The sequence below is a fragment of the Phycodurus eques genome, chromosome 21 (genome assembly GCF_024500275.1).
Source record: "Phycodurus eques isolate BA_2022a chromosome 21, UOR_Pequ_1.1, whole genome shotgun sequence".
NCBI classification, from domain to species: domain Eukaryota; kingdom Metazoa; phylum Chordata; class Actinopteri; order Syngnathiformes; family Syngnathidae; genus Phycodurus; species Phycodurus eques.
This window is the reverse complement of record NC_084545.1, coordinates 13,063,824-13,090,456: the sequence shown is the minus strand read 5'-3', so window position 1 is coordinate 13,090,456 and position 26,633 is coordinate 13,063,824. Positions and strand designations below refer to the sequence as shown.

Genomic DNA, 26,633 nt, shown 5'->3' with positions numbered 1-26,633 from the left:
GGGTAACCCTATGTTCTTGCCTCCTCTTGTAGTAGAAAGTGTTCACGACCTTGATTTACATCCTTTTGGAAAGGTCTACTACCACCATCTGTCCCTCTAGGTTCCCATCCTGGGTAACAAACCTGCTCACTCACTTTTCGTCACCCCTGTTGCCTTCACCAACGTGGCCATTCAAATCTGCTCCCATCATGAGTCTCTCTACTTTGTCACGCTCCTTCTAAAATTCATCTCTCTCCCTCTACCTGTGGCACGTAACCACTAATAACAAACATAACACGCTCGATTTCACGCTTAATCATGTAAAGCCCATTGTGTACAAAATGCGCAAAATTTGCTTTGCTTTGCTTGAGCCTCATCGCTCGATCTGACACTTTTAACCTCCAGGACATTGTTAAACTCTTCCTCTCTCTTCCTATCTACACCACGGAAAAACAATTTGAACCCTTCCCCTAAGCTTCTAGCCTGACTGCCATTCCACCTGCCCTCGTGGACACAGTACATCTACATTTCATCATGTAGACCAACTGCTTAGCTTTACCAGGCACAGTTCCAACATTCAAAGTCCTTACTTTCAGTGCTTTCCTATTCTCATTCTTTTCTCCTCTCCTTTGTCTTTGACTAAATTTCCACCAGCGCCATGCAAGTTAACGGCGCCTATGGCGGTCATTGTTCCGTTGTGAAATTCCATGGCTGAAGACTCCTAAATGGTTAGCAAAGTTCCTTGCTGGATGCTATGGGTGATTAGGCAGCATTAGTCTCTATCAGGCTGCATTGTTTGCTTGCTTTTGCTCTAGCTATGCAGGTGTAAATAGCCTTGGAGTATAAACACGAGGCGCGCAAACAGTTGGACAGAGTAGAGACACAGACATGTAAATTATTAAAGTTGAGACGTGGGTGGCGGCTGCTTTGCGGTGCTGTAGGGCACAGCCTCCCTGTCCAAGAGCACAATCTTGCTTGCTGGTGCTGATAAAAATACCCCCTAAAGGATGACCAAAAAAAGACCACACTGCCTCTCATAACTGCAGGTGCTTGTCTGAAGGCAGTCAGAAAGTTCATGGCGGTGCTTAGCAGGGGCGTACGAAGAAATAACAACAAGAAACTGTAGTAGAATCCTTCTGGGATGCTTCAATACATAATGCAACATGCAAGCAGATGGAGATAATCGATGGGGAAATGCTTTAACAGTAACTAAACTAAATGGCTTAATGTTTTGTCTCACTCATCCATTCAAACCAAAACTAATTAAACTACTTGTTTCGAGTCAAGAGAGTTGCGCTGTACTATTTGGTAGAGGATGCCAGAAAGAAAGAATTCAAATTGGAAAATGATGGTTGTGAAAGCTGCCATAAAGACCCAATGGTGCACAGTGCTGTTACAATATGGGAAGCTAGAACAATTCTGTAAAAAAATGAAAAATAAATAAAACATTTCCACGTAAACAATAGGGGTGGCTCAATGGTAAAATACTGTGCAATCTCCAAGGTTAAAGATGTGGAAGGGAATGCTATCAAAAGGTGCCAACCAGCTCATAAAGCACAATTTGCATTTACGGTGTTATTCCCACAAAGCCTGTGCTCAAATTGGTAACCTCATAAAAAGAGGGCTGTCTGGCTACTTAGTCGTTTATTATTGGATGCAAAAAGGACATTTGCAAGCTGTCCTACCATTGCAAATTATCATAATTGGTACACATTTGGCGGCACGGTGTACAAGTGGTGAGCACATCTGCCTCGCAGTTCTGAGGACCGGGGTTCAAATCCCGGCCCCGCCTGTGCGGAGTTTGCATGTTGTCCCGTGCCTGCATGGGTTTTCTCCGAGTACTCCGGTTTCCTCCCACATCCCAAAAACATGCATGGTAGGTTGATTGACGACTCTAAATTGCGGATGTGAGTGTGAATGGTTGCTTGTTTATAAGTGCCATATGTCTAGGATGAGAGAGCAGGAGAAATAGTTTGTATGTATAGTTATAGTAGTATATAGTTTGTAGCTCGGGTTTTAAAAATATCAGTCCTGTAACTTTTCTGACACACCTCTCTACCTAATAAGGGTGAGGAGGCAACTTCAGCCTCTGAGAAGCGTGTATGTGCGCTATTATTACAACTCTACTGTTCTGGACGACTCTCACACTTGTGCGACTAAGATATTGATAACAGACGACCGGAGAGAGAGTGATAGAGTGAGAGAGGGGAATAGAGAGAGAGAGAGAGAGAGAGAGAGAGAGAGAGAGAGAGAGAAAGAGAGCCCATTTGGCCTGTTCCAATGGGAATTGGATTTACATTTGAATCCGACAGAATGCCGTTTGGAAATTGCCGAGCTATAAATGGGGATTTGGTATGAGGGGGTGTGATTTTTAAAGATACAGAGCATGTTTTTAATCGCAATGTGGACAGAAATCACTCCAATTTGGCTATTTTACAGCAACATGAGCCATGCCTGTGAATAGTCTTCGCACATGTGCAAATCACTGCCCCCCAAAAACAAATCCTGGTGCATCATGTCTGATATACAGGGTGGAAAAAATGTCAACACATTTAGGGTTATTCATTAATAGTTACCCAAAAAACTAACCCAAAATTATCTACTCTCTATTAATTAGAATTGCTTGCTTCTGTGTGACATCACACCAAATGTTCATTTTTAGGGGGTTGCACGCAGTCCTCTGTTATCATTTATAAACAATTGACATGTAATTCCAGTCATCTTTCTGAAAGTGAAAACATTTTCAAGGCTATAACTCTTGTGCAAGCTATAAATCATCGTTTCCGATGATAAAACACCACTTGAAGAGAGCAATTCAAGCTAATAGCGGATTTAAGGCCGCTTAATGCGCTAATGATAAGTGCGGTGTTGACATGATGCTGGTCGACGGCAATGTTGTGACATCAGGCCCATCCGTGACGGAGTCTAAACCCCCTAATGAGAACATTTCTGAATCCCTTGGAAGTGCAGCGTTCACAGATGCCTAGCTCCAGTGAAGGCGAGGGTGTGTGAGGGGTGAGACTAAACCTTGCCCACCTTGTTGAAATGTCATATTTCCTCCCCCTTCTTATACAGCACCTCCTGCTCTGACATCGGCCTCACGCGGCGCTACCTCAGCACACCGCAAAAATCAATGAAAGACAAAAAGAGGCAGTGTCAGGGGAATGGAGGGGGAAAATGGACATTTTTCGACAGCATCCTGTCAACCACATACGTGCACATCCGAACCTTGACCTCTCCAATTTGACATCTGCTTTGAAATAAACTCTACTAAAGATGATTGCCATGTAACATTGTACATTATTTTAATATCTTATGCCTGCCTTTGATTTCACCTTTAACATATGAATTCCTCCAATCTGATGCGACAGGACTTCCAACACCCCTCCCTGCCTATTCACCCAGTGAGAAGTGGGGGCACTAATGACCGAAGGCATCGGGGAGCAAAACAGACACACACACTTTGCAAATATTAGCTGCCTTCAAGTCTAAATGCCGACTGTGTTGGCAGAGATGCGATGAGAAGACACACACGAGCATGAATCAAGACCAATAGGTCATATACAAAACATTTCCCCCTAAATGTCGTTTCTGATTTCATACCATATCTCCCATAAGCTTACTACTAAGGATGATAAAAGAGAGGAACTCTTTCAATTAGATACGACACAGTTGGATGTCAATAAAAGTCACACGGCAGATAATTAAAAAATAAAATAAAATAAATGCTTGTTGTGCTGACGCACTCAAAGTCCTCAATGTCACTTTACTACCGCACATGTCGCATCCTTTATTCATCCTTCTTTTCCTTTCCTAATTGCCACCAGTGTATTTTCAGTCCCATCCGTACTCCAGTCACCCAATTCCAAAGCAGAGCTCCCATTCACTTAAATCTCTCCTCTTCCCGCCCGTGCGCGTGCATGAGTACGAACCTGCCCTTCTGGCATGCGCAGCACAGCCAGGCTTTGTCCTCCTTGTTGTAGGTGCAGCAGGTCTTGCACACGTTGTACTGGCAGTCCAGGCACTCACGCTTGGGGTTGAGCAGGAAGGTGAAGGGCGCGCAGCAGCGGATGCAGCAGTGCTCGTTGAAACGGTGCTGCTTGGAGAGGATGGAGCATCTGCTGCCTTCCTCCGCCAGCTCCTGCTTCATCTCACTAGAGCCAAGCGAGAGAGAGAGAGAGAGAGAGAGAGAGAGAGAGAGAGAGAGAAAGATAAAGAAAGAGAGAATGAGAAAGTGAGGGAGGGAGGGAATAGAGCATCTGGTCAAGTGGTAGAATATGACTGCGATGTGGAATAATCAGCAATTCTATGGCAAATTTAAAATGCATAAACAAGGGAAGGGGTGCAGGGGGCAGTGGACAGCATTCACCCAGCTTCCTCTCTCTCTCGCTGTCACTCTTTGTACGCAGGTTAAGTGAAACAAGGGCTGACATTTCAATTTGGAAGGCCCTGTCATGCTATGCTTGCCGACCGCAGTCAGAACACAGTGGAGGAGCATCGTCACCCCCCTGCATCCGCAACAATAGAATGAGCCACCTCAATTAATTAAGACACAGGCAGCATGAGAGTAATGATAATGCAAAGGCATAAATAATGCTGCTTTGAAGGTCACTTACACAAACCAGCCTGGAATGAAAAGATTCAACTTGGAGTGTTTAGTCTTTTGCCGCTTCAAGAGGAATAAGAACTACGCGCCACGCTTTTGACACTAATCAACAGCAGCTGACGTAGATATTGACAAATTAAATTATGCATTTGAGTTTTTCCTGTTTCCCTATTTTCACCAATGAACCAATATTGCCATTTATTTCCAAAACCGTTCGTTAATCAGTGGGCTTGTGTCAATGAATGTGGCAAATAAGATGCAAAGTCTATGTACTAATACATTTCAAGTGGATGGAGGGCTGAAAGTGAGTTGACATTTTTGTAAAGGATTCATGCAGCTCCTTCATACTACATAGCGTCGCTGTTGGGCAGAAAGTCCAGCTATATTGGTCTCTATTGGAGTCTCTCCAGCGTGTCCTGGGTCGTCCCCGATGTTTTTTTTTTTTTTTTTTTTTTTTTTTTAAACACAATAACTAGGTTAGATACATTTGAGTAGGCCTGTTTTGTTAAAATCAATTACTCTAATGCTTCGTTGCAGAAGGAAGCTCACTGACCCATGGAGGTACAGTAAGTCTGCGTGCAGATTAATTGCCTAATACATGGGCTTAGTTTGCATTTGTGACGTATTAAAGACTTACGGTTAGGGGCTTGGCGTGAGCGCAGGCGACGTGCCCTGCCATTTTAATCAATGACAGCATAATAAATTAGTGATTTATTTAGCATATTAAATTAGCGGTTGAACATGTTTACGGGGCGGTGTGTTGATGTTAGCGTGCAATTGTATAGGATAGCAATATAAGGCATAATACTAGCTTGAACAAAGCGGTATTTGCGAACTCACACAAGATGGCATTTTAATCTCTTGAAAATGAGTCATTTTGGCGCTTTGAGGATTCCGCCCTACAGCTACAATATATCGTCGAGTAAACGCTACAAGGTGTGCAATAAACCTTCAAGAGCAAGCACAGTTTATGGAACACGCAAAAACATATGCAGCTATGTTAAGATATTCAGCATCAGTAAGCAGTGTCTGTGTGGGGGCAGGGTTGCTGCTGCTGCAATATTCAATTGTAAAGGTTGCTCCTCAACAACATCCGCCCCTGACGTACTGATTGCATTTCTTATGCAATCATTAGCTGGATACTATTAACAAGATGAGCAAACCATTTCATCCACTGTGTCAGAAGGTGTCGTGGTGAATGCAAGCTAACTTGCACGTATCATATCAAAACAATGTACAGTGCGTGTGCACCTCGTACCATGCACCAAGAGGCGGTTGTTTAGTTACTAATACACGCATAACAATAAATATTCGAGGACAAAGAATTGTCCTCCATACCTTCCCTTTGCATCAACTTTCATCTTTGTCACCAAATTTCTCATATAAACGATTATTTAGGAATAACAGACATACAGCGGTCGCTCGACGACTGCTTGCCTATTAACACGCAAGCGCTCAGCCAGTGGAGTCACAAATATTTACAGAGGGTCATTAACTGCAGAGATTTAAATGGACAAAGTTGTGGCAGCAGTTTCTATTGTCGCGCATGAACTTTGTACTTTGGCTTAAAAGCTAACACGCGAGAGTCCTTTGAAGCCCCATGAGCATGTTTAAAGTTTAAAGGGCTTGGGGTGGTTAGCTTGGTTTACCCTTTTGGTCATTTGGCCGAATATTTGAACTGTGCTTTATTTGATTTGTTCTGTGACTCAAGTTGGCGCACGTTACAGTGGTCTCCACATGTATCCTGTCCATGGTGCTGAAGTTAGGAGGGCATCTCTCTCATTCAAGTTTGCCTCTTCTGTCGTACTCAAAGTAAGATGCCGTAGTTGTCACGAAGGCATTCATTCCATTTTGAGCGACATTCTAATGCTAGAGTAACTCACTATTGTACGCACATTGGAACATTTTCACCATACATTAAATTTTACTTCTGCTTCATACAGTATAATTTGGAAAAGTGCTGTAGCACCAATTAGTTATTGTGGTACCCTTCATGTTTTGACAAGGTTTACAACATAAAAAAAAAAAAAAAAAAAGTGAATATAAGGTTTTGCATGAGCGCTATAATCCAGTAAACACAATGTGACAATGCTTTAAGCGCAATGAATTTAAAAGATGAAAAATAATTCTTGAACTAGAAACGTGCAAACATCTTGCAGCAGGGAACATACAGTTTAAGACAGGGGTGATTTTAAGACCCGCCACATAGTCTAATAAAAAAATAATCTTAAACACGCCCCACATTAAAAGGTTGAAAAATAGCACACTATTTTTTTTTTTTTAACTTTCAACTTATTTATTGGTAAATGTCATTAGCTTTTTCTTTACTTAAAAAAAATAGTTTGATATCTTTGAAAGTTGACATTCAACTTTGGTTACTTTTTAACTTTTTTTTTTTTTTTTTATGTAAGAAGACTAAGTTTAATGTTACAAGATATAGCACAGTTTTTTTAATTTAAAATGTAGATAACACTATTTTTTCTTTTGTTTTTAAATATGTTTAACTGCTTATATGCTGCCCAACCGCATAATGTTTCACAAGGTGAAGTCAGCACATTTCTTCCTCCCATTTTTCTGTTTGTGGCCTTCAATGGAAAACGTTTGGACATCCCTGGTTTAAGATAAAGAACAATTTATGTTGCAAATTAAAGCAAGAAGTATTAGAGTATTAGTGGACCACAGACCGCTTACCACAAATATGATTTCAAAATGTTACTTTGATTTCTGGTGTGCACCTGTTACAAAAGCACAGACCCTCTCTTGTTTTTCCTGCACAGAGTCATATTATGAAAACGCCCTAAAGAGGCTCCAAATAAGAAGGTTCTTAAGTGCCCAATCCATTTCAATAGCATGTTCACACTTACCTTTCTGTTTGTTATGAATGCTGGGAAGGATAACAAATAATAAAAAAAATATATATATTACCAGGACAATAAACCCGATGGAGAGGTCGAACCAAACCCAATCCAGTTTTATATTAAAAGATCTACACATTACATTCTTATGCAATTATTTCCTACAAAATTGAGTCTGTAGGGAATGATACAAATGTTATGTACAATTGTGCATTTCAATTCACCTATTCCCCTCAAGAGTTCCTAGCATAAAAAAAAGAACTGATGGCTCATGTGGTGCACAATATTTCACCAACAAAATAAATAAACAGTAAATCTGCTTTGATTCAAAAGTGAGTCGGTACGGAGTTGGGTTTGCAACTGGCACACACAAAACTGATCATTCCCACATTGTATGCCGAGCTTCAAGCAGCCGGCAAAGTAATTACAAACGCTCTTTGATCTTGATATTCTTCCTTTTTCTTGTAGCGTTAATTAGATCATTGCAAACAAAGGCATCCAATTCCGCAGCGTATGAAAGAATTAATGATAAGGAAACATGCTCAGCCGTAAATGCAATGCAAGAATTATTCAAATTAGAGCAGAAAAGATGTAAATGTGTTTTGACTGTATTGTCCCAACGGTGGAGTCGGTCACACAACACGGATGTATTCGTTTCTGCAGTCCGAACTCTCAAACCTCGAGCTCAAAGAGTTATCACAGCGTTGTGTGCTGAAAGGAAATTCTATAATATACAGAATTAATCATTAATTTTTTCTGTGAGTCTGTGTTCTCAATGTGCTTGATTTATCCAGCGCATGAATAAAGAGCTAACGTATTTCATCGCAGCTCATGTTTTCTTTTTTTTTTCTTCATCTGCACCTTCTTTAACTCCTATACCCATCATTCCACAGATAGTGAAAGGTTCAAGGTGATCACACACACACACACACACACACACACACACACACACACACACACACACACACGCGCGCGCGACATTATTTCAGAAATAAGACAATTTCAAAAATAAACCTTAGACCCCCTCTGTGTGTAACAAGTAAGATGTTTTTTCCAGTGTCGTTAAAAACGTCAAGACGCCAAACTTAGCTTCTGTGAGCCATTCTTGAATGAAGCACACACAAAGACCATCATCTCTATACAGTATATGTCCATCACAAAAATCCTGCAGGCTTTACAGCCCACTGAGCTACATGGCAGCTTTGTAAAGAAAAAGAAAAAAATGTGTGTGTGGACATGCAGTAAGTCACAGAGAGACATTCTTAAAGGCAGTACTTCCCTAGAGACAGAAAGGCTCCATCTGTGTAAATACTGTACTATGATGCATGAAATACTGCTTACAATGCGAAAGAACAAGCAGCAGAATCTGTGTCTTCTGACTGCAATAGTCTAAGGGGTGTTTCTAATATTTTGGATCATTTATTTAGTAACTACGTGTGGCTCTCTAATACTACTAACCAAAACAAAGGTTTTATATCATGAGTGTTTTTAGAAGTCTCTTGTATTGGCTCCCATTAGATTGTGTCAGTGTACCCAATTTAGTATCTGGTGAGTGGGTCCGAAAAGAAGGGGGGACAAACTCCTTTCTAAAATATAGAAACAAATCATCAAATACCAGGATGCAATGTGACTAAAACGTTATTAAGACAGAGAACAAATGAGGATGAGAACTCATGTGAACGAGCTAAGGATGTGTGTCAAATGTTTTTATTACAAGAACCGCAAAGCTGGAGGCGATCAGATTATTATTCTTTTTTAAAACAGCACTTAGATGAGCACGCCACCCAAGAGCCCTGGGGTTACTAATAGGCCTGGGCTCATTAAGACATATAACGTCAAAAAGGTTTGAGCTAAAACGTTAGCACATATTGGGCATATCTTTAATTGGCTACTATACTTATTGGTTTCTCTGAAGACGAAAATATTTATCAAAAGGCAACACACGGGAACACCATCAAACGCAGCAGCTCTCCATGCAGCTAACCAAACACGCTTTCAGATAGAGTGAAAAAAAGGACTCTCTTTCTGCTAAATTTGACAATTCGCCAAAACTTCATCCATTCCTCCTATGCTACTGCCCGAGTTCCTGATCATTTATGGCACGCGATGCTGCTTCTTAAAATTGTGTGATGAACACAAACGTTACGTGATATGTTCAAGAACAATATCTTCAAAGAACGAAGCCCATAACATAATAGCCCACGTACGAGAACAGATTTGCCCTATTTAAAATGTGATACACCCATAACGCGATAACTGGCCAATAACGTAATAAAAGTCATGAACATATAACGTGATAAATTTCAGCCAATAATTTAATAACCCATTATGTTATTGGCTGATTATACTGGCCCGGTTAAAAAAAAAACAACAACAACATTTTTTAAAAATAAAAATCTTTGCAAATGTAATAACTGAACCCATAACATAATATACTAATATCACTTATCACATAATAATATCACATACTGTGAAAATGCATATTCTCTCTGTCTCGTTCTCCCTCTCTCCACCTACTTGCCTATTTAACTGGATGGTTAGCATGAACTCTCGTCCTCTCCATTGCCTATATTCTGCACACCAAAATGATACACAACCCTAGTGAGGATAAGCAGTATGGAAAATGGATGGAGCGATGAACAAAATATATATCTAATTCATAGCTTTTCTAATTATAGAAAATTTACATCTATATTAATTTTTTTAACTACTACAGTAAATGTATTCTCTAAGCTGGGGACTTTTTTTTCCAGGCGAACATCAGCCAACTTTGGAAAACAATTCTAATCAAATGTGTGTTCTGCTGATAAGAATTTCCAATCAGAGCGGCCCGGCTGGCATAGGAGTTATAGCAGGGAAAAATGAGCGATAAGGAGCGAGAAGAAAATAATGTGCAATCTCAGCAAGGTGAGCTCATTTAGAGAAGAAGGGATTATGTTTCGCATTCGGATAATAATGTTTTGACCCTCAAATTACTTGAGAGAGAACGGCCTCCCAATTTCATTTGCCCATCCCGTCTCTGTGATGGGTGCATTCATTTTGCACAAAGCAATCTGGAGCGACCTGTGAGATTTTGTCTGTCTCGAGACACAATGAGTAGAAAGTTCTGTTTTTTTAAGAATGAAAAGACTGGGGGCGGGGATTAAATACAGCAGAAAGAAGTGGGGCGAAAACATGCAAACCCCATACCGAAGGCTGGAGCCCACCTCAAGCCCAGATTCAAACCCCCGACCTCAGAAATGTGTGGCGGATAGGTTAACCACTCGCCACCGGCCCGGTGGAGCTTTCATTTAACAATTAAAGACCTCTATCCTGTTTACTCTGAAGGTCGCATTTTGTCAAACCAACTTGTTCTCGTACTTGATCTATGGTGCCTCAGTCAACATGTAGGAAAATGAATTCAAATCCATGCATTCCCGAGTTCCATGTTAAAGAATCACTCTATGGAGGTCTAAACCGCCAAAATAACGGACCTTTAAAAAAAAAACATTCCAAACATGTCAAGCGATGTCATCATGTGACTGCTTTCGTAATGACATTATCTTCAAGGTGCACAGTTAGCTGCGGGCTACAAGTGTCGGCTACGAGAGGATGTGCTGCTATAGATTAAGTGGAGGAGGCCTGTGGTAGCCGCCAGGGAACAAGAGACTATTTCTGTGGCAGCGAAAATGAAGAACAGATCACAAATGTGAAATGTTCACTGAATTCCTGAGTAAGAAAGATTCACTGCGATGCAAGACTGCTCTAAAACAACAAATGGTGGAACCTCCAAAAATTGAACACAACCTGGTCCAGGATGCTGGTTAACCAGGATTACCAGAATTCGGCAACTACTTCATTTCGACTGCTCAGACATTATTTGAATATAATTTGGATTATCATTACAAAGATCTAAGAATAGGTAAAAACACATCAGGACACCAAATGAAAATGTGCTGTTGTGGTTGACACAGTAGGTGTCACTGAAGTTTCAGGATGTTCCACTGTCACCGAAAAATTATTGCCTAAATATTTTTATTTCATGGGATATTCCTCTTAACAAACCTTTTCCAATTTATCAGAAAATCATGCCGTTTCGTACATTACTTTGAGTAATACCTAAATAAAAGCTAAGAAGCTCACAAGATCACAAAACTTGCACAGGCTTACATGACAGAAATATGCATTATAGCAAAAAAATAATAATAATGATGATAATAAGGTGTCCTCCTATAGGCCTCATACCTTGAAAATTATCAGATGGGATATTAGCAAGTGTAGAATTTGATGCTTCCACGCGTCCTTTTTTGCTAGCGGGCACCTCTGAAAATTATAATTATTATTAATATTAAATTAGCAATTGAAGATACTTTTTGGTACAGTATAGCTGTCATTGTTACACTACAAAGCCACAGTATATGATTGCTTGGGTTGACGGGGCTTGCAAGGAGGTGGCACCCACCACCGTTGTTTGTATGATTCTAATCGATGACACCCTAAGGGATTTTTATGAATAATAAAATTACCTTAGCTGTTGTGTTCATGTGAGAGAACAAAAGGTATGTGACGGCAAAAAGCTATAATACCAACTTGAACAAAGCAGTGTTTGGAAACTCAAGCAAGCCGTCGGGTTTTTTTTGTTTTGCAGGTGGGGGGGGATTCCCCCCCAACAGAGACAGTATATAAAATATGACGAAATACTGCCCCTTTAGAGTAGAATAGATTCCTTTTTCCACACCAACTATGCAGTGAATTTGTTCACAACGGGGGGGTTTGTTGATTTTGGCAATTCATTATTTACCAATTGCCCCAAAATGCATTGATATTTTTGAAAATGATGACTGCCAGTTTAATTTTCTTGAGCAATAATAGTCAAGTACAGTTGCAGGAATAGCTATGTGAACCCCTTGAAATTACCTGGATTTCACCATAAAGTGGTCTAAAATGTGATCTGTTTCTTAAACTCAATGCCACACACAATTATGTTTCCATCTTTTTACTGTGCCTAACATGAAAACATCAGGGTGCAGGGTGGAAAAAGTACTAGTGTGAGAACCATTGGATTTAACAACTGCTTGACCCATCTTTGACAGCAATAAGCTTAACAACTGTTCTGTGAATCTTCAATGAGTAGAAAATACTGTAGCGATAGCTGCAGGCCATGTTTTTTGGGGACAGCAGTGGCTTTTTCCGCAGTGAGCGCCAATGACAACCATTCTTGTTTAGAATCAGAATCAGCTTTATTGGCCAAGTATGTGGCAAGACACAAGGAATTTGCCTTTGTTTTATTGTAGCTTTGCCAACAGATGTTAGCATGTGCTGCAGATTTCTGTCAGTCTTTAGCAGAAACTAGGATTTTCTTTTCCTCTCATTGAGCATTCTGCACTGTGCTGAACAGCGCAAGTGAAGACTGACTACAAGTCATCACACACACTTTAACCTGCTTAAAGACTAAAACATAAAAAGCCTGGATGCAGACATTATCTCTGGATCAAAATAATGAAGGAAGGGTGAAGCAAAAGAACAGACAAGTTGGGCTCGAGGGGATTTGTTGGGGGAGGAGGAGGAACGGGGTTTCTGGCATAGCCTAAAGGGGGTCCTTCAGGCCCTCAAACTAACGTAATAAATTTGCCCTCTTTAAAATGTAATAGGCCCATAACGTTATAACCTTTGACCAATAATGTAATATTACGATTTTGGCCAAGTAAAAACAAATTATTTGCAAATGTAATAACTATAATAAAATATTAAATTAAGTTATAGGCCTATTAGATCCCAAAAAGTACAAATTTATGAAGTTGTGGGCGGTTATTACCCTACGGGCCGTTTTTACATGATGGGCTTCTCTTACAGAAGCTCGGTGTGCGGTAGCCTTAAGGAGCAGCAGACAGGACTAGAGATCATGCTATGTAACAAATGGAAAAATCATGGAGAGAGGGATAGCGAGAGAGAGACAGAGAACATGCATTTTCACAGTTCTAGCCAAAAATAAAGAGTTCAATGAAGCGATGTTAGGACGGTATATCACAACTGTCAGGCAAACGTGCTAACCACGAGACCAAAGTTAAGCTAGATCCACGCAAACCCTAAGAACTTTTTTGAGCATCACAATACAACACACACCTTAAAAACAGGAATTGAGAACATTCTGAAAGACATTTCAAAACTAACTTCACCATCACGACTTCAGCTTGAACAGCGCCTGTGATTAACGGCTGGATCTTTGCTGACGAACTTCGCACCTCTGACACACACACACACACACACACACACACACACACGCACATGCATGACAAAGTTCAAGTGGCAATAGGTGCAGGGAGCTCACATACATGATTGTTTTTCGATATAGGTCCAGTGATCAATCTATATTTTTTTTTTGCCAAATTCCAACCATTTGTTAGAAGACCGATTGAAAATGGAATGGTTTACTGTTTATGTCAAGAAGCACACAAGGTCAGCGATCTACTGACAGCCCGAGCAGGCACTTGAACACAACCACATAGGCCCTATCACATAACCATGAAATGGCTTCAACCTCATTCAACCAGCTTTCTTATAAAAGCCGATGTGAGCTGCAGTGAACCCCTCTCATGTTCAAGTGTCCTCCGATAACCCACATAGAACCACTCATGGATTCAGTCGCCACACACAAAAACGCACACGTGGTACCAGGGCAGCTTCCTCCACAGGGAGTCCACTCTTGTCCTTTCAAACCATTCAGCATTATTAAACCCTATAAGGAACGCCTGTGGATAAAAGCATTTTTCTCTTGCTCAGTGGAAGAAGACTGAGTCTGTGGAATAATACAACATGGTGTGTGACATATAATAATAAAAAAAAAAAAAATATATATATATATATATATATATATATACCACTTAGCTACATAAGAGGGGCAAAATGTCAGATCGTCACACTTATTCATCAATAAATACCTCTTGGACGTGTGCAGATGTAACTAATGAGCAGGCACGTGCACAGACATTTTTGAGTTAGGTTGAGCACCAAAAATGCCCAAAAAAAAAAAAAAAAAAAGGCACCAATTGCCAAAATTATTCATATACTTAAGGGAAACTGCAGTACCGGTATATGTATTACGTATTTATTTTAGTTAACACATCAACACAGTGAATACAACTATTGACAAAGGAGGTGAAGGGAAGCTACAGTGGATCTAGAAAGTCTAAACACCCCTATTCAAATGGTTTTTGTGATATACAAAAATAAGACCAAGAATAAATCATTGAAACTACTACTACTACTTTTAGTTAACCTATAACCCTTACAACTCAATTGAAAAATAACACTCTTTTAGAGAGTGGAAGTAAAAATAAACTGAGATAATAGGGTTGCACAAGTGAACACACCCTCTTATAAATGGGGATGTAGTTGTGTTCAGAATTAAGCAATCGCATTCAAACTCATGTTAAATGGGAGTCAACACAGAACTGCCACCAAAGTGCCGCTCATTAACCCCAAATAAATCTAAGTTGTTCTAGTAGACTTTTCCTGACATTTTTGTAGTCACACCTTACAACACAGGCCATGGTCCGCAGAGAGCTTCCGGAGCATTAGAGGGGTCTCTGGTCAAAGGTGTTAGTCAGAGGAAGGGTACAAAAAAATACAAAGCAACATGATCATATCATTGCATATGTATAAATGCCCCACGGACTCAAATAAATGCCTATCAGACGTCAAAATACTATGGGGTGGAATTCATGACACATGTTTTTTGGGGTTTTTTTTGTTTTCTTTTTAAATATTGGTGAATGAAGAAAAAAATGGGCTGCAGCAAAAAAGCCACTTTCTTCATCTCGAGCGAAAGAGCAGATGCAGACAGAAACAATATTTTGTCCTACCAAAAGGTCACCTTATGTTTGTGAGCTGAGGCAAATATTCCAAGCAGCCCCTCCTTACTCTGCAGCTAGGAGCCACATGCAGTAGAATCACAATAAATGTGACAATCCAGGCAGAATAGCTGAACCCGAGAGAGATTTTACAGGCCGCTCAGCTATTGAGGCAACCCACCTCAATATATAAAAGCAGCTTTAAGCCATCAATGTGCAATTCGGCTGCAACTACTTTCTCCATTATGGTGCATTTAATGGCACTAGTTTGTTCGACCTGTTTTACTCAATTTGAAGCGACTTGAATGCAGCTGTGGAACGAAGATGTCGCTGGCCAGTCATCTTGTCAATAACACATTTTAATGAAGCATCCAACGCCACGACAGTGATGACAGCAAGCGACACGCTCACTCATCCAGCCGCCTTCATTGCCAACCTGACATTGACTCATACAGTACGTTGTGGGATGTTGTCAAAATGTGATGAAATACATCAAATCCAAAGCCGGCATGGGCGTTACAAGCTGAAAATGTAATCAACCATGGGGTGAGTTTATTTGTGCAATTAATTTTAATCCACTGAGGCAAAAGGAAAGTTCTTATGTTATTCTTCAGCCAGAATCGTGATGTGGCGATAACTCCTAGTTAGAGCGAGAATGGGATGTTTTTACCTTATATTATTAACAAGGAGTCGGATTCAACAGAACAGCTCTGCATCCTTTTTCCAGCACAAGAACGGTGTCATCTTGCTCCTCACACATTTTTTCACACGCGCGCGCGCACACACACACACACACACACACACACACACACACACACACACACACACACACGTCTTATGAATGAGCCCAGGTTTTGGGTGGTTACTTCAGCATCAGAGAGAGTGTCAACCTTCACAACCTTGACTCTTAACCCTACAGACAGCTTCCATGGCAGCCATTTATCTCATCGGAATGCCTGAAAGCCCTCTCCCACGGTCTCTGAACGATACCGACAGGGAACAATTCAAGACAACGCAGCCAGCTGATAAAAGAACATAAACTGCATTTTACAGCTCCTGCAGGTCACGGTCAAAAGTCGTGCTGGAGAACGAGTGGAGGAATAACATAATGGAGGGGAGGGAACATATTCAACCTGCATTAGGAAGATTGCTTCATTAGTTGAATTGGCTTTATTTGTTTGCTCGTTGATTTGGTTTATGGGCTCATCTGGAAACAATTATAATTTCACCCCATTCACAACAAGGAAGGCAATTCCCTTCAAGATGAGCCCAGGCAAAATTGCATGCAAAAACTGGCTAACAACTTACACACTCTCAAGCCACAACATAAGGCACACCTCAAATATCCAAATGCCTTTACAAAGAGAATAATACTCAGTTTCTTGTTCCCAGGCATAAATTCCATATTTCTCGTCTTTAAGAACTGGTTTTGCAATTATCATTGATTGATTGAAAACCTACCCATCCGAAAATGCCTTCTTTTACTTCATCAGGACGTGTGGAGCTCGAAATGAGGCTTTGGTTACTTTTAGGGCAATTTTGGCCTGCCAACTCATTTCATGTGGCCCGCGAAAGAAAATCGGTGTCAACTGCCATCATTCTCACAAAAGAATAACAAAATGCTTATGCAGAGGTGTCATAACTCAATGTTAGGCAGGCTTTACGTTAAGATAATTCAAAAGCAAATTTCTTGCATTTAAAAGAATATTATTTTTTGGTGTTTTAGTGATTGAGAAGGCAAACCTCTGCCTTGCTCAGACCGACAAGAACCAAGTCCAGTCCCAATGGGATGAAAAAAAAAAAAAAGGAAAATCCACCTGTGTGTGTGTGTGTGTGTGTGTGTGTGTGCGCGCGCGCAATTAGCTGACATGACCACGCGGAGGGAGCATTCATGCTCTAGGGATTGTGACTAAACAAATCCTTATCTAGACTTTAATCCCTATATTCGGCTTTGCTCTACAGCAATGATACTTTGGAGCCTAGACTGTAAACTTTTAAGCTGATGAAAACCCTCATTTCTATGATATATGGCGAGTTGCTACGAATTTAAACGCAGAGTATTTTTTTCTTTGATACGATCAGAGCCAAAAATCATAGAAGAGGTTCAAGAGAAAATAAGATGTATCATTGAAAACTGCAATGTTGACTGTTAAGGCAACAAATCACTCTACACTAAAAAAGGCCCATTATGGGGAACAGTTTCTGTACTGGCAATTTCATGATTTTTTTCTGAACACACACAGTCCATTACAAAAAAAAAAAAAAAGGGGGGGGGGGGGGAGGAGAGGAAAAAACAATTCTACAGACCTGAAACATTGCAGTCGTGGGCTCTCTTACACTATGAATCACAAATGCAGCAGCACTCATGTCCCGCACATTTCTATTCAAGCAAAGCCACAAGGCTAAAGGCCCTTCTCCACTGTCACCTCTAAGCCTTCACAACCTGCAAATCTCCCAATTTGACCCAATGAGACATCCAGCCATGCTATCTTCTCACCAGACCTCCATGGAACAGTTCTAGGGTGCAGTTTTTAAGGTATGGAGGACCATGATTGAAATTCTTCTCAGGGCTTTACCTCTTTTTGAAATGAAGGTCAAATGATCAATACAGCTGCAAATAATAGTGCAGTATCTTGCACGAGTACTTGTCTCGAAACCAAGAGAACAACTATTATTGTGCACATTGTTAGATGTTAATTGTCCAAAAGAGGAGAAATAATGGTACATTACCATTGCACAAGATATTTTCTATTATTGCCTCATGTACCTTAAGTATCATTATGGTGTCTCGATGGGAACATTAGGAATAACATCTTTATTCATGTGATGCTATTTTGCATATTAACAGAACCTGTTCAAGCATATGAAACGGGGGAATAAGACTTGTTTAAAAGGTTGAGTGTTTCTTTTTTCATGGTTTCTTACAGTGCAGTTTCCATCTATCATGTAACCTGGCATGAACGACGGACAAAATAAATACAGCAATCCGTACTTTATGATAAAATGAACAAATGGGTACAGAGCTTCTTACCATTAGCATAAACAAGTGGCGCGATAAATGTAATGTAGGGACAGGGAAAAAAAGCAGTGATTCATAATTTATCAAATGATGACTGGGCCTTGTGTACAAACCTTAAGGCATCGGCCTGAAGTAGAACTCAGATGTTATGCAATGCTTCTTTGCATATATTCTAACAGTTTTTTTCCCCCTTTAATAGCAAAATTATTTTTGGAATCCATTCAGGCTATTTGTATTTATTTTTTTTCCCCCCTGGAACGATTTTGCGAGTTTGGTTTAGTTAGTAGTTGTAGTCAAGTATCAGTCATTTTATTCACATGGATCTGCAACTTTTATTTGAGATAATGTAAGAACATTTGTATTAATTGAAATATTCAAACATGACTAAAAAAAATAGTTCATTGGTGTTTGTTTGTTTTGTAAAAATAAATATCTATACGAAAATGGTGGAGACCTGCACAATCTAAATAATAATATAAATATTCAGCCTCTTATGCTCATAAAGCTCAATTTTGATTGACAATCAGAGAGTATTAACAACGCATTAATATTGTGGTTGGACTATGCAGCCGGTTTACTACTACACTGCATCTTAATGAAAACGGTTTCTGGTTTGTTGAATCAATACCGCTCTTACCCCATCCGTGAAAACCTCTTTTTCTTTCGGCTTGTCCCATTCGGGGTCGCCATAGTGAGTCATCCTATCCCCTGCATCCTCCTCCCTTCCACCAACTGCCCTCATGTCTTCCTCACTACATCTATCAACCTTCTCTTTGGTCTTCCTCCAACTCTCTTGCCTGGCTGCTCCATCCTCATCATCCTTCTACCAATATAGTCAGTATCTCTCCCCTCTGGATGTGTCCAAACCATCGAAGTCTGCTCTCTCCGTTTGTCTCCAAAACGTCTAACCTTGGGCGTCCCTCTGATGAGCTCATTTCTAATCCTATCCAACCTGGTCGCTCTTAGAGAGAACCTCAACATCTTCATTTCCGCCACCTCCAGCTCCGTTTCCTGTTGTCTCTTCAGTGCCACGGTCTTTCATCCGCAAATCATGGCTGGCCTCACCACCATCTTTTAAACTTGGTCCTTCAGCCTAGCAGAGAGACTTTTTTTTTCTGCCACCTTCCTCCACCTGTTTGGACCAGTTTCTTCACCTTTCTACACTCACCTTCGCTCTGGACTGTTAACCCCAAGTATTTTAAGACATCCACCCATGCTATTTCTTCTCCCAGTATTGTGAGTCTTCCTCATCCCCCTCTCATATTCATGCACATACTGTATATTCTGTCCTATTTGGGTTAATCTTCATTCCTCTGCTTACCATCTCATGCCTGCACCTTTCTAACTGTTCCTCCACCTGTACCCTGCTTTCACTGCAGATCAACAATGTCATCAGAGTACATCATGGTCCAAGGGGAGTTCAAGCTAACCTCAACTGTCAGCCTATCCATCACCACTGCAAACAGGAAGGGGCTCAAGGGCTGATCCCTGATGCAGTCCCACCTCCTCAAACTCCTCTTTCACACAGATAGCACACCTCACCACTGTACCACCTCATACATGTTCTATACTATTCTAATATGCTGTACTTCTCTGCCACTCCAGACTTTCGGTTGCAGTACCGCAGTTCCTCTCTGGGTACTCTGTTATGACAGATACAAACAGACAGATATAAACAGAGAGGTACTCTGTCATAACAGAGCTTTCTCTAGATCTACAAAGACACAACGTAGCTCCTTGTGATCTTCTCTATACTTTTCCATCAACATCCTCAAGGCAAATAATGCATCTGTGGTATTCTTTCTTAATCTTCCTTCCCACCACCAGAGTCAGCTTGTACACCAACATTCTATACTATCTAGCCACACTCTCCGCTACCACTACCTTTGACCCACAGTAGCTGAACTTCCGCTGGTGCTCTGTAGGTTACTTGCGTCGGTGGCAGACATTGTTAACCCGGGCCACGACCGATCTGGTATGGAATTCAGTGGAGGAACGCTCAAATTTGTTTGGCAAAATGACGTGACCAGTGAGTCTGTAGAGGAGAGGAGGACGACTGCAGTTTCTGTGTGCTAATTCATCGGAGCACATTATATCTGCCAGTGAAGGGCAAGCAGATAAGGAGCTGGTGGATTCTCTTCAGTGTTCCATTTTGTTGCAATGACCCATCCTCACAAATCACATCAAGACGCAAATAAACACAGCCTGCCAATTTAAATCCATGCAAACCGATGAACACATCTCTGAATTAGTGTTTAATAATTATAAATACAAGCAGAGCCACTTGCTGCCCTACTGTTCCCTCACCCACAACCCCCTGCATGTTACTTGTATTGTGCTTTCAAATGGAGTTCCAATAGCAGAGGAAAGAAATAAACCCCAAAAAGGCAAAAAGCCATCTCTCAGTATGTGGCCGTAATTTTCACACTGTAAATCTGATGAGAATATTGCCAGTGACATGAATACATTGATGAGTATAGCGTACACTTTGGTGCAATTACATTTGAGTCCAGAGGAGGGCATTACAAGCATTAAATAGTATTTAGTCTAGTACAATGTGGTACTAGACTCCATTTCATATTAAATTATTGGTGTGACTCACAGAAGTGAAGTAGAGGCCTTAAATTCTATAAGATTTTATCAAAAATAGTTTTAAAAGAGCAAAATGCAATGTTTACAAATGCAGTTAAGTTGAATAAAATATTTTACCAGAAGTACATATTACCAATTTCTTGACTTTTTTTTTTTTTTTTTTTTTTAACCATTTCTTGAAATGTGGCAGACCAGAACAATGCCCATGACAACGGATGGGGGTTTAAGTCACACCATGTACAACAGTGCTCCCTATGGGTCCTTGCACAGAAGAGTTGCAAAACTGTATTCAGCTGGGAGAAAGAAAAAGCATTCAGGTTAATCTGAGGATTTAACCCCTACATCTCAGTCCAAAAAAAACTCCCAAAGTCACTTTACTGCAAATACAAACACCACTTGCTACTGATGAATTCGAGTTCACTCCACACATTCATTATGGCTCAATTTAATATATATATATATATATATAAAATAGCTGAATGAGTTTATCAGCTGTGGCTGTAGAAAAATGATTCATCGTTTTTACACCCCAAACCATTACTTCCTTTGCTTTAATGTCGAGGGATTTTTCAATCCTGTGACAACCATTTAAAGCATAAGGGAAAGAAAGCCATCTAAATATCCAAGTAAGGGTCTCAATACGTGGCGCACAAAACAGTTGTTTACAGTTTTATAAACGTTTAAAGATGAAAAAGCAGCAGGAGCTGCTAACTCATTGTTAAATCATCACATGCGGATTCTCAGTCCCTTTACTACGACTGAGATCCCTTTCTGGCTAAATGTAGATGGCAGGATGGAATCCCAGCTACTGTATATTTAATTATAACTAAAGATGAATTATGGTTTTCCTTGAACAACCATAAGAAGTCGTTGTTGTATCCCGCCTGTCTCTAGATTTCACCACTGCTGTCCTTCACCTGACCACAGCTGCAGATGGAGACTTTGGCAGGCATTCAACACGGAGTTGAACAGCACGAGAAGTGTGCACATGGCTCGATGATGATGATAGACTTAAATATTTATATTACATGTGTTTAAAACATCGGGACAAAGGAAAGGATTATACAGAAACCCTTCAACTGAGGACAGTGATACCAACAAAATACTTTTTGTTATTTATTTATTTTCTTTTAAAATCTCCCTTTGCAAAGGAAATAAAGCGGTTTATATATATAATATATTTAAATCATTATGGTTATATTTGGCAGCACGGTGGGCGATCACAGTTGCTTCACAGTTCTGAGGACCGGGGTTCAAAACCAAGCCCGGCCTCTGTGGAGTTTGCATGTTCTCCCCGTGCCTGCGTGGGTTTTCTCCGGGCGCTCCGGTTTCCTCCCACATTCCAAAAACATGCGTGGTAGCTTGATTGAACACTCTAAATTGCCCGTAGGTGTTAATGCAAATGGTTGGTTGTGTATATGTGCCCTGCGATTGGCTGGCGACCAGTTCAGGGTGTTGCCCGCTTCTCACCCTCAGCCGATAGCTGGGATAGGCTCCAGCACGCCCGAGACCTTAGTGAGGAGAAGCTGTTCACAAAATGGATGAATGGATGGACGGTTATTATTTGCCACCAGTGCAAAACTGCACTGCATTAAAGTGAGACAGGTTTCTAATAGTCTGGTTACCATGAATAGCTACACGAGCAAGGTATAATGTTAGAAAAACTTCTCAGTATGATCCAGTGCAGTTCTAAAATACCGAACACACCCACAATAAGGAAAAAAAAGAAAGAAAAAAACAAACGTTAAATGAATACCTCAGACCGTGTCACTCAAAATTGAGCAATACTATCACGAAAACCGCAAACAACAGCTCTTGTATTGGCTCTCATTAGGTGATGAGAAAATGTATGTCGAGAGGCAGTACTAGCCTGCATTAAGATATAAAAAACAATAATAAAAAAATAAAACACCAGAGAGAATGGAAAAAGGGGGAAGAATGTTGTTACAAAATGTTGCAGGAAGAGACAGGATCAGGTGGCATGAATGAATCCAAAAGGCAAGCACAAGCAAACTGTCTGTTTTGTGCACAGTCATCACCACAATTTGGCCCAAGTTGCAAATAGTCCGGTTGTCTGACTCAGCGAATAAGTGCAGGATCACCACTGCAGCGGGGAGCTCCTCCATCCTGGCAATGTTCCTGAAACTAGAGTGGATTGAAAGGAAGAAGAAAATCAAGAGAGGGGGAGCTGTTATGCTGGAGGTTGGTGGATTTTGAGAGCAGACACTGTCTTTCAGCCCCAAAACACAAGCATAATCAGTCATAGTGAAGCAGTAGTGACTCCCCTGAGGACGTAATGACTCATCAGCCATAAACCATCGTGATAAAGATGCAGCAGATATACAGCAATTTATGTAATATCACAGACTTTAAGCCAACTCTTCAGTTTGTGCACTAAATCATGCAGGCAGGGTTTAAAGGTGCACAGGTGATGCTTGATGTAAAATGCTATTAGATTATTATGCAAACATTTTAAAAGCATAAACCTACGCCCCCCAAATAAGTATTTTCTTATTTTTTAGCTATCAGAGCATATTCATCGAGTGCCTCACGGTTATCGTTGTCAAAACCCCCCCATGAGAAAGATCCTCTGACTCTCTGAGAGTTTGTCCCTCGCCCAACATGACTGACACCTATACAATCCAAACAGATTAGATTTGATTAATCCATCCATCCATCCATCTTCTACCGCTTATCAGCATGGGATGCTAATGAGACAACAGGGAAGCCATGTGAACCAAAAAAAGGACATTTGAGACCTGGAAGCAGAAAACCTCCGGTGGAAAAGTAGAAGTGACACATTCACAGGTAGGCAAACAGATGAGTGGGGCAGCGTCTCTCTACCGCAACCAGCTATTTCCCTCGGACTAAAAACAGCACTTGACATTTGGCCAGCAGCGGAAGTGATCACTGCAGACCTGAACAAATATAAAAGGTAACAGCTCGGACGATTGCTCAGGGGCTTCAAGGAGATGGCGCCACGGCTTATTGCCGGAAATGCATCTCTCTTATTCCGGAGAAGGAACGGTGCTACTTTGTAGACAAAGTAACTTGAGACACCTACTGTGTCTGTATAGTCAGTAGGGACAGCTAAAGAGGTGTATGTGAGCCACCGGGGGATTATTTTTCCCTCTCTCACCAGCCAAGCCAAGCCAAGCCAAGCAGCACAGCCCTGCTGCGGATTTGTCACACTGAAAGTAAGAATCTTCCTCCCTCACACATCATAAACCGCTGTGTGGCTTGGGAAACATTTCACAGGGAAGGCTGCTCATGCTTGTCTTCTTATAGCAACACTCAGGAATACTGTAGGTTCTTGCTGCCACGATTCCATCGACTCTGTGCAATTTCATCACATCTTCATTGAGCATTCGGCAACGTTTGTATGTACATACAATCATTGCACACGGCTGCAAACTAACATTAGCACTTACATGACATGACAACTAACGTATCTTTATTCACCTATGCCAGAGACACATAGTGATAGACCGAACAATTAAATGCTCTTTCGCTATATGGCAGAAGGTACACATAACCTGTGTATCCACCGGTTACCATATATACAACAGAATAGCTTTGTTTAATAACCACATTCCACACAGTAAGTACATTTGTGAGTAAATTGAGACGAGATTATACTTATTTTTGTGACTTTTTTTGTTTGTTCCTGTGCCCTGGGGTTTTATTCTGTTAAAGATTTAAGGAAACACTGCATGAGTGTGACCTGGGGTTGCCATGACAACGATGAAATTATCTTTAATAAAACCAGTGTATTATCCAAATGATTTTGAAACTTATTCTATAGCCAAATGTTCACATATTGGTTCTTGAACTTGACATCCTAATGAACGGAACGCCAATGTTTTCATGAATTTCATCATGTTGAAGTTGAAATGTAATTTTCCGCCCGCACACAAACAATGGCGTGCCAAATTAAAGGCTTCCATTAACCCAATACTGACTGTGAAACTTACTGTTTGCTAATGGATGGGGACAGTTGGCCATTATCAGGACCTTCAGCTGGCCCCAATTTATTACAACACCTTCAGAGTGATGTTTAATTTATAAAAAACCTAAAATAATTCGGATGTGGTATTGTTACTGATAAAGAATACTGTCCATTAGGCCAATACATGAGCACTCTCACTTGAGTGTGTGTCTGAACACAGTATGCACAAGCATGCACAGTTTTAACTGCTGTGGTCGTGGCAGCTTTATTCCCATTAGCTAATTAAGTTTAATTATATTAAATATCATCAAGCAGGAGCGGCATCAAACGCTAATTAGAAATCTCACAGTCTGAGGCAACTGTAGAGCCGACCTCAGCCAGCCCTTGTGAAATTAAAGCTTACGGGTCCATGTGGGTTTTTTTTTTACCCCCCCCCCCCCCCCCCCCCCCCCGAATTACTTCAATCGTGAGTAGGATGTTGCTTCGTCATATCACTGGCTGAAACTATTTTCTCTGCATATCATTTACATTTTTTGACCTTTTGAATGCTTACGTCTCTCTTCACCAACATGCTACATCCTGTAACAAAATGATAGGATGACTTCATATAACATCTAGTGCCGAAAAGTCACAGCTACCGAAGCACAAGGGCAGCTTTGATTTAATCGATCCATGAGGAGAAACATCCAGCGTACGTAGCGGGCACATCTCAAAACGAGATAATTGCGCTCAATTTTGCATTTGTGCACACACACACAATGACATCATACATGTACACTTCCACTTTAAAAACGAGCCACATCAACATGACTCAGACAAATAACCCGTACTAGAACAGCAGCTGATGGAATACTGTAAGCAGTTTCTCACGACTGAAACCAGACCAAACCCAGCTTGGATTCCATGAAAGTCCATGGAGTCTGCTGTACATATGTGGGAGATGAGGAGATTAGCTGCTTCATAAGAGTGCTTGTGCGGTCAAATGGTCACGTCGTTACAATTCTGGACTGTTTCACGTGCATGTCTCGTGTTGGACCTAGTTTTCTAGCACAAGATCCAGAGTGAGAATGAGTGAATAATACACACATACAGTATATACTATACTAACGAAGCACTTAAATACAAAGCATCGTGTCTTTAGAATACTGTTGGCATCCCATGAAAAACTGAAGTCGGCACAAAAATGTGTACTTTACTGAACTAAAGAGTTTTGTACACAACTCCCCCCCCCCCCATACACAGTGAACTCTCAATACATTACTTCCACCGTTCTGCTTATGCATACAGTCGAGCTAAACGGAAGAAAGACGACAATCAGAGGCAAATGCCCTTGGATGCATGAGTCATAGTTGAACCAAATGGACGTACGGGTTCTGACTCAGATTAGCCCTCGAAATGCTTCAAATACAACGTGCAACGGTTTAGTTGGAGAATAAACTGAGCAACAAATGGTTTGATAAAGGCAATAATTGTAAACAAAAATGCTACAGCTCAGTGTCATACACGTCAACAAAATACTTTGTCTGATTGGAAGATTAATCAGGTATTATATGCAAAATTTTACAACCCCAGAATCTGGATAGAATATTGACCCAGTATGTTAATTATCTTTTTAAAAATATATTATTATAATTATAATCCTGTGAAGGGAAAACAATTTACACTATGTTCAAAATATATTTTTGCATGCTTTATAAGACACTCGCAGATGTGAATAACCAATAAAATAGATATTCAAAGCATTCTTCATTTACAAAGATAATGTTCACAGGGCAGCACGGTTCCCTAGTGGTTAGCAGGTCTG

The 26,633-nt window shown here is 40.7% G+C and overlaps 1 protein-coding gene across 6 annotated transcripts in view; it reads right to left on the bottom strand.

Annotated features, from left to right (window-relative positions):
- The window catches only part of myripb (myosin VIIA and Rab interacting protein b), an 83,637-nt gene that overhangs the window by 45,352 nt on the left and 11,652 nt on the right, over nt 1–26,633 (bottom strand). For 5 of the 6 annotated variants that reach the window (XM_061666931.1, XM_061666930.1, XM_061666929.1 and 2 more), the window contains one exon: nt 3,912–4,133. In XM_061666931.1, the coding sequence (XP_061522915.1) occupies nt 3,912–4,133 (222 nt within the window). Of the gene's footprint in view, nt 1–3,911; nt 4,134–26,633 lie in introns of those variants that run through there. The other variant, XM_061666934.1, reaches the window with a different exon arrangement.